Source organism: Octopus bimaculoides, chromosome 1 (assembly GCF_001194135.2).
Source record: "Octopus bimaculoides isolate UCB-OBI-ISO-001 chromosome 1, ASM119413v2, whole genome shotgun sequence".
In the NCBI taxonomy this organism is placed as follows: domain Eukaryota; kingdom Metazoa; phylum Mollusca; class Cephalopoda; order Octopoda; family Octopodidae; genus Octopus; species Octopus bimaculoides.
The window spans coordinates 157,350,377-157,360,238 of record NC_068981.1 but is presented as its reverse complement, the minus strand read 5'-3'; the positions used below and the strand labels follow the sequence as shown (position 1 = coordinate 157,360,238).

General features: G+C 34.4%; 1 protein-coding gene across 5 annotated transcripts in view; it reads left to right on the top strand.

The window, feature by feature from the left end:
- LOC106871405 (ninjurin-2) overlaps window positions 1-9,862 on the top strand; it is a 99,281-nt gene that overhangs the window by 72,628 nt on the left and 16,791 nt on the right. For 2 of the 5 annotated variants that reach the window (XM_014917828.2, XM_052972062.1), the window contains exon 2: window positions 8,791-9,172. The exons of the other annotated variants lie outside the window; for them this stretch is intronic. In XM_014917828.2, coding sequence (XP_014773314.1) covers window positions 8,791-9,147 — 357 coding nt within the window. In that variant the 3' untranslated portion in view covers window positions 9,148-9,172. Of the gene's footprint in view, window positions 1-8,790; window positions 9,173-9,862 lie in introns of those variants that run through there. 5 annotated transcript variants of the gene reach the window in all.

Here is a 9,862-nt window from a genome sequence, read left to right as displayed (position 1 = left end):
AGTTTATTGATACGATAGAGATAGAATCAACAAAAAAAGTACCCCAACCAGTGAGAGATAAATATCAATTTAATATACAACCAGAAGAGTTATTAATAGTTTCATGCTTTTATGATACTTGAACAGGCATATCTATAAGATACGTCATGTACCTCAAAGCAATTTTTCAGACTCTGTTAATGCGTTATATATATTTTAAAATAAGGACGATGGACAATGAGAAAATAAGAAAAATCGTGGAAAAAACATGAAGAAGGTTGATGCAAAAATTGGAACGAGAAAAAGAAATGGAATGAACAAAACTATGATCTTCATCCTCTCTGATTGTAGAAAGTTCATTGAATACAACTGGTATATAACAAAGTAACAGAAAATATGTCAAAGTCAGCAAGACAGCAGCTCAATCCGGACTTTTTTCAATTTCCGTCAACAAAATCCACTTTGGCCGGCCCGAGGTTATAGTAGAAGACACTTGCCCAAGGTGTCACGCGTTTGACCTAAACTTAAAACCAGGCCGTTGGGAAGCAAGCTTCTTACCACACAGCCACACCTGCGCCTAGTAATGCTGATATTGGGTAGTGGGAAAGTATTTGGAATTTCTCAGGCGGAGCTTGTATTATTTCACTCCATTATTTTAATAATGGTGTAACAAGACGGCGAGATGGCGGAATCGAAATTGTATTAAATAATTCAACCTGTTACAGTTGTAATATTTTAATAAAATCTAAGGCGGCGAGCTGGCAGAAACGTTAACACGCCGGGCGAAATGCTTAGCGGTATTTCGTCTGCCGCTACGTTCTGAGTTCAAATTCCGCCGAGGTCGACTTTGCCTTTCATCCTTTCGGAGTCGATTAAATAAGCACCAGTTACGCACTGGGGTCGATATAATCGACTTAATCTCTTTATCTGTCCATGTTTGTCCCCTCTATATTTAGCCCCCTGTGGGCAAAAAAGAAATAATTGTTAAATCGTTAGTATGCCTGGCAAAATACTAAAATACATTTCGTCCGTCTTCATGTTCTGAGTTCAATTTCCGCCGAGGTCGATTTTACCTTTCATCCTTTTGGGGTCGGTAAAATAAGTACCAGTTGAACACTGAGAACGATGTAATCGATTTATCCCCTTCCCTGAAATTGTTGGCCCTGTGCCAAAATTTGAAACTATTATTAAAAGGTGTAACTATGTGTTAAAGTTCTCATGAACGTTATTCGTCATTCCCTTTGGATTTTCATGCCATTTCTACTGTTTATTTTAGTACGAAACTTGAAGCTAGTATATTGATAAATTCGAGTTTTAGTGGGTTTTCCAATTCAATTGATATGTAGTTAAACGTATTACACATACACACACACACACACACACACACACACACACACACACACACACACACACACACACACACACACACACACACACACACACATATTACGCACACAGACACATACACACACGCATGCACCAACGATTTGTTCAAGATGCATTATTTTAGTAATTGTTTAGGGGAAATAACTCTGATACTTTTGAAGTTCATTGTTTCCCTTCTGTAATTGATAGTTAGTCATTTCCCACCTAAACTATTAATATATTCGATTTAATCTATTCATAACATGATTTTCTGCTATAATACTCGCATGTAAGCTCAAATGTGCCAACAAACGCTGGAGAAGAAGTATCTTCGCGAGCGTTCGACCTGCTAAAAATAGCAGCCGTACTTCCTTCACTTTGTACCCTACTGTCTTAGAAAAGAAACGACACATTAGAAATTTCAATGCTTAATATCATAAGTCTAAAAATTCGAGGTAGTCACTAGTTGAACGAAATCGATCAATGATCTTCTAAAGTAGGAGCAACTTGAAACAGGAAATTATTTAGAGTCTCAGAACTCTATTTTTAATTCCAGTAAATCACTGGTTTATTCATACACACAAAATAATCATTCTTTTAAAATTTAAATATGAACTTTGTTCCCATTAAAGATGCATACTGATTAGGAACAGATTCTGTTTGAATGCGCTGTGTAGTATAAGGGTTTAATGATCTAAATGGAATATAGAAATTCCATTACAAGACAATAAGACATTTTTACTCTGTTGACAAATATGCAGTGGGATAAAAAGATAGACAAGAAAACTTGTGCGTGGTGTGTATGTATACGTGTGTGTACATACATGCATACGCACGTGTGTGTGTTCATAAGAAAACAAGATCCATGTGAAATTTTACTTGGAGATGATTGTGCTGTGTATGGTATAGAGTAACCTGGATTTGTTGTATATGTGTGTGTGTATGCCTGAATGCTATATATATATTCTTCCTAGATGTATATATGTATGCTTGCATAAATGTGCAAATTCTGTGTGCTTATGTTTATAGACGCCTGTTTATAGATGCTCACAAATGCATTTTGAGCATGCAAGCACTTACATGCTCTGTATATATATTCATGCACATGTATGCATGTGCAATGTGTTTATGTTTCTGCCTGAATGTCTGTGTGTACATCAGTAATTTACTGTGTCTAGTTCTATGTCTGTGTTTTGAAAGGTTATGGTCTTTAGGTTCCACTTACAATTTCAAAGAGATATAGTTTTACATGTGGAATGTGTCTGAAAGGAAAACTTTGAATCTTAAAGGATTTGGCAGTGAGATCCATTTATATTTTAGTGTAGTCTGTAGTTTTACTTTTGTATGTGGTATCTTTATTTAAGCATTAGAAATTGAAAGGACATGACAAATAATTAGCATAATTACAATTATTAGTTGTATATATAGTACTAGATTGCTTTAATTTCATTAGGTTAGAAGAAGCATAAATTATGGCATTAGGATCTTAATAGGAAGTTTACTGAAAGTACTATAATACCTATGATTATATGGGGAGTATTCTTAAGTAAAAATTCCTGTTACAAAGTGGTCTACTTTGAGATTAAAAGGTGGATTCATCCACATATTACATATTCTATTTTTAAGTTTGTGTTTCCAAGATATAGGTTCAGTATATTCAGTTTTCTGCTTGAATCTATTTCTGCATCTTATATTTGACATGTGTTTGTTACTTTGCTGGTTTCACAATTTTGAAGTTTCCTTGAACCTCTGAGCTTTTTAATTTTTGTATCTCTTCATATGTACTACATGCCTTATCTTTTCCTTAACTAATATTACTAACTCTATTTTTTTTTCAAACTTCATCAGCCTATCTATATATCCATTTACTTGGTATTTTATGCAAAAATTCATTGAAGCCACTCATCTCTAAGAACATTTAGCTTTCTCTACACAATCTCAAATTGTTAATATGAATTGCCAATAAAACCAATTTCAACTGATCTTTTCATTCCTGGTCTTTTATCATTGATGTTGTTGGCACTCCGTCGCTTATGACATCGATCAACGAAACAGCCTGCTCGTGAAATTAACATGCAAGTGGCTGAGCACTCCACAGACACGTGTACCCTTAACGTAGTTCTCAGGGATATTCAGCGTGACACAGTGTGACAAGGCTGACCCTTTGAATTACAGGCACAACAGAAACAGGAAGTAAGAGTGAGAGAAAGTTGTGGTGAAAGAGTACAGCAGGGTTCGCCACCATCCCCTGCCAGAACCTCGTGTAGCTTTAGGTGTTTTCACTCAATAAACACTCACAACGCCCGGTCTGGGAATCGAAACCGCGATCCTATGACCGCGAGTCCGCTGCCCTAACCACTGGGCCATTGCACCTCCACATCATTGTTGTAAAAGCATAGTTAATAACCTAACATACACTTGCTAAATTGTTTTAATCCTTCAAGCACTAGCTGCCTTATTTAGTTTAAAGTTTGCAATTCACATTTTAATTTCAATACATTTTTATTTCCTTTAATGAAGATCCTATTAGATTTGGGCTTTATCTCAGCCAAATCATCTTTACACCCCTAACTTCTTTTTAGTTTCTGTGTTAATTTTTGCACCATTAATTTCAAACAGTTCTTCATTTATCCGCTTATTATTAACACATTATTAACCATCTCTATTTTTTGCATGTAGAATTCTCTTTCCTTTTTTGTATTTTTAATAACTTTTATGCCTAATTTTTTTCTGTTGATACTATATTTGCCTTCTACTTTCTATTAACCACATGCTGAAACCGTTCACCTTTCTGCCTTTTAATACACATACACAATTCTTTTTGTTATTTAAGTTTATGATATTTTCTAATGCCGCTTATAACATTTTCCTTTGCACTTGTGCTTTGCACGCTCATGTAAATTTTTTAATTTTTTCTTAAGATACTTCTGATATTTTTGGCAACTTATATATATGTATTATTAACTAGTTATCCTTATGTGTATGTATGTGTGTTATGTGTACATATGTGTGTTAAGTGCATTTTTATTTATATGATAACAAAATATGCATACTTCATAGGGCCTATTATAAATTTATATGAATTATGAATTATTTGGGACATGGCATTAAGTCTATACAGTGTAAGAATAAATGGAAAGGATCAACTTATGATAACAGGATATAAAGGAAATACACATGCTCTTATCTCCTATCAAGTCTTTGTTTCCAGAACTTTAACTCTCAAAATAATATAAATTCTGTTATTCAGTTAATGTACTCTGTATATCCAATTCTCTGAATTGTCAATTTGTTATTAGTTAATTCGTTGGTCATTTTTTTGTTTTTTGAGGGTTTTTTTGTTCAATTTAAATCGTTGTTCTCTTCAGATCAACATTACTATACCTCCATTATCAGCTCTATCACTATTAAATCATCAGATATATATGCTTTTACAAACAGGACATGTTTTTAAAAAAATTATTTATTCTACTGTCTTCAATGTGATGTCACATCCTTTCTTCTGGTGAGCAAACATATTCATTTATAATTTTCTGTTGTACAAAAGGAGCATGTCCTGAAATCATACACACAAAGTGTACCACTCAAATATTTGCAAAATTTATCGACCTAAAGCTCCACATATGCTTCCATATAGGCTTTAAGTTCCTTCTATAGCAAGTTATATCTTGAAATCCCAACCGTTATTCTGATATAATTTTTATAGGGTTTTCTTTCCACCTCTTTCAATATTTTTTACCTTCTTTCTTTGAATTAACTTTTCCTTAATAAGTATGGTTTTGATTCAGTCCAGTTACATCTGTTGTTGGTGTTGAGATGTTATCTTCCTTTATGTCTTTTACCTTAATGATTCAAAAAATAGAGATTGAGAAATTATTAACTGCCAGACTGAAATAACTAGTGGGGTCGATATGATGGCTTAAAATGCTTGAAGACAATGTTTCAGTATTGTTGAAGTCTTAAGTGTGAAACCAGTAAAAGATATATATATATATATATATATAGTTTCATCATCCATTCTGCTTCTAGTAAAGTGGTGTGGTTACTACAGTACTTAGCAGTGTAAGGAAAAAGTCTTCCTCAGATGAATTGTTGTGGTTCAGCATCCAATTGTTCACAGAACACTCACTGCAGAGAATGCAAATAACCACAATGGTGAAACATATGTTGGGGACAAATTATATAAATTTCATCTTGTGTTTGTTATACTTTTTTGGCCAGCCTTTACTACAACTTCTGACATCGTCTGTAGTCTTCCTCTTCTACAGGATCCTACAGGAATTCTCTGTCCAACTGTCATCCTGCATATGCATCTCATGATTGTATCTACAGTCCCCTCTCTTGCACTCTTCATGAAATTTCTATTTCTCTTGTATCCATTTTCCTCTCAGTTTGTTTATGCTCTGCTTTGCATGCTTACTAACATTACACATACTGCAGAGCATGCTCACATCATTTTTATCCAGCCCTTACTCATTTGCTACACTCACCACTCATTTTTCACTACCACCCGATATCATATATTTTGTCCTTCACTCAGGGAGAAAATTACATTTTTACACCAAGAAAGACCGTAGTTACAGTACACACACAAACACACACACACACACACACACACACACACACACACACACACACACACACACACACACACACACACACACACACACACACACACACACACATCTCCAAACCAAGTCTCAATTGTATGAGCTCAAATAATATGAAATTATTTTAGTATGACTATTTTGATGTACAAACATTAATATCTGAGCATTTTATGTGCTCCATTAGTTCATCAGTCAGTTTACTCATGACTGCTGTAGTATGACTGTTCATGCTGCAGTTCTCTGCACATTTTCAAATACACATTGTATTGTAATTTCAGATAAAATCCCCTTAGTGAAAAAAGAAAAAATATATAGAAAAAAAAAGAAAAGGTCATTTGGCCCATATATGTATCTACTGCAAAAAGAGAGTTCTCTATTACATTCTAGCAGACATTTCAGTGTCTTAGAAAGACATTTCAATATCACATGGCAATTCATTCATACCAAGATTTAATATGAAAATCAGCAGGGATCTTTGCAACTGCTTCAATTACAATAAAATATACAACTGTAATATGAAAAGATCAAATAGTGTCAATTTTTTATGGTTTGCAAACAACTACCTGAAATAGAAGCATGGGCCATGATATAAAATGAACATTTTTGCATTGAGTTTTTTCTTTTTCCAAACCTATAATTAGGTAATAGCTTTGATGAAATTTACTGCCATAAAACTTGTGTTTACCAAACTAACACTGAGGAATTATGCAGTGTTCATAATGAAATTGCAGTAAAGTATCCAGCTTGCTTTTTTAAGAATATGATTTGAAAAATAACCTTAGTAAAACCAGATTATTTTCTAAAAGAATACCTTCAAGAAACTACATTCCTATAAAAGAAAAATCTCAACCAGGAAGTTTATCTTTTTTATTTGGTGGAAAGGCATTTTCAAAACTTTAAGTTAACACCAACAGTCATGTATTGTTCAGCAAATCCAAGTTCAATAAAAGGCATCAACAACCAGTGATTTCTGGTATCTTGGCCGACCAATAAATTGTGGTTGACCGACAGACATGATTAGTATGGTGTGTAGCATCATCACCAGCGGCCTGGTAGTCAATCATCGATCTTGCTTTATGACTACGAAGATGACTCATAAGCCCAGCTTTACTGAGGCACGGTCTTGCACAGACACTGCATACATACATACATACATACATACATACATACATCTTCTTGCAATATCACTTTGCTAACAATGTTTCTTTCAACAATTGTCAAAAATATAATGAAAACCAATCTTCCAAAAATATAAATTTGGTCAACCACAATTTATTGGTCGGCCAAGATACCAGAAATCACTGGTTGTTGATGCCTTTTATTGAACTTGGAGCCCAATTACAACAACAGCCAGCTATTGCCAGTAAAGGTTTTGGATGCCAACTCTGTGCAAGACATTGTAGATCTTTGACTGGGCTAAAAAGTCACATTCGATCACAGCACCGTTAAGTTAAGCTTCGTGCAATGGCCATACTCGATAATGAGGGGGCAGCCATCATCAATCAATCAATCAATGTATGTATGGAGGTAGTTAGGTAGGTAGGTAGGTAGGTAGGTATTATGCATGCATGTATCTAGGTATTATGCATGTATGTATCTATGTATGTACAAACGTACATATGCATATATGTTACTGTGTACAGCTTCCACTACAGAACACTTTCTTCATAAACTGTCGGCAGAAGATCACAGTCAATTGGCATCATCTTTCAGTATCCTTCCATCCAGTGGTGTCAAGTAGTATTGATTCAACCGCTAAATGTTGGAATTCATTGCTCCACACTACAGCTTTATTCCCACCCACCCCCACCATTATCTATACAGCCTCCATATCAAACCTAATGTAGCTATAACTACTTTAGCCATTTAGCAACTATTGAGATGTTCTGTGTTCTAGCTTAGGTCTTTTTCTCACATATGCACAGCTGCCATATCCATAACAAAAGGTTTTTGTTTTACTCCAGTTCATGAATCACTGCCTTAAACACACACACACACACACACACACACACACACACAACACACACAACACACACAACACACATACACAAATACATTTGTACATGTATGCATTTGTGCATACATGGTTAAATATTCACACTTACATACACCTTTATGTACACACGCACACGCACACAAATACATTTGTACATATATGCTTATGTGCCTAAATGGTTATCTATTCACACACACAAACACATACACAAATACATTTGTACATATATACATTTCTGCATACATGGTTAAATATTCACACTTACATACACCTTTATGTAAACACACACATGCACACAAATACATTTGTACATATATGCTTATGTGCCTAAATGGTTATCTATTCACACACACACATGCACACATACATACACACTTCCAGTCTTTCATACAAAAGCCTTTTTTCTCTTTCATCTTCCATTTGGATCAGATACACTTATTTATATATTCAACTTATTTTTCCATCTCAGATGGACCTCTTTCAGGTATAGATAAAGCTCTCTCTCTCTCTCTCTTTTTCTTAACTAACACTTTGTGTATCATCCATCATCATTGTTTTAGCACCTATTTTCTTAAGCTGGCATGGGTTTGATTAATCTGCTTTACAGTGATAGCCCCATTCTTAAACAAGAAGCTATCCATAAACTCTTAACTCACTTCTCTGTTTCCCGCTTCATATTCATACCCCTTCTCACTCATCTTTCCCTCTTTTGCTTGTTCTGTTTTCTCAATAGCGCATCTCTTCATCACACCCTCTCTAACTATTATGTTGTTAACCACCTGTCCTTCCTCACCTTCTAAAATCCACTGCTGATCACCATATTTTGTATCTCTTCTAAAGGAAATGCCTCCAGCAAGTAAACACTTTGACTACAAACACTATTTGACGAAGAAGACAATGGCACAGGGATTGTTGGACATCTCCTTACTCATGTCTAATATGTCGCAGTTGAAGTCAGTACTGGACAGCGGTCAAGACAGCTCTTACTTTATACTGCTCGTCACTCTCATCTCCGTGTCACTTGTCCTTCAAGTAATTGTGGCACACATGCTATGGATACTTGCTGTGTCCAGAGGCAGTACGCAAGAACAATTAAACAGGCAGAACATTTTAAACAACACTATAATCATTTTAATACTGATTATAACTGTAAGCAATATCTTTATAACAGCATTTGCCGTGCAGAATAAAAATTAAATATTGAAGGAAAATTCAAATTGTAGTCATATGAATTTTATTATTATTATTGTTGTTGTCTTACTTCTCAGAGCGTTCGGTCTTGTTTGTTCTGGTTGATTCTATTATTATTATTGGGAGAAAAATTAGACTTAGTTGATAGCTTCTGCTATCTAGGTGACCAAGTTAGTAGTGTACTTTTTTATCTCTTTTTTTGTGATGTGTTGGTCAGAAGGGATTGAGATGTCCATCTGATTACAGAGATTTCCATTCCAACCTTTGATAGTTATACTGTAACAGTTTGCCTTCATACTCTTGTCATCAAGACAAGCATGTACTAAATAAATGGAGCCAGTCATTGTTACATACCATGCTTAGTATTCCTTTATACCACTTATCCGTTTTTATATTAAGTGTTGCTATATTGCTGAGAGGATAGTACTGGGTATGGATCATCACCCACTGGCCACCGACTCACAGCAAAGTAATAGGGTTGATATAATCAACTAAAAACTTCCTTCAAATATATGGTCTTGTGCATGTTAGAGATTATTGTTATAATTATTATTATTATTATTATTATTATTATTATTATTATTATTATTATTATAATTATTATTATTAATATTATTATTATTATTATTGTTATTATTATTATTATTATTATTATTAGTAGTAGTAGTAGTAGTAGTAGTAGTAGTAGTAGTAGTAGTAGTAGTAGTAGTAGTAGTAGTAG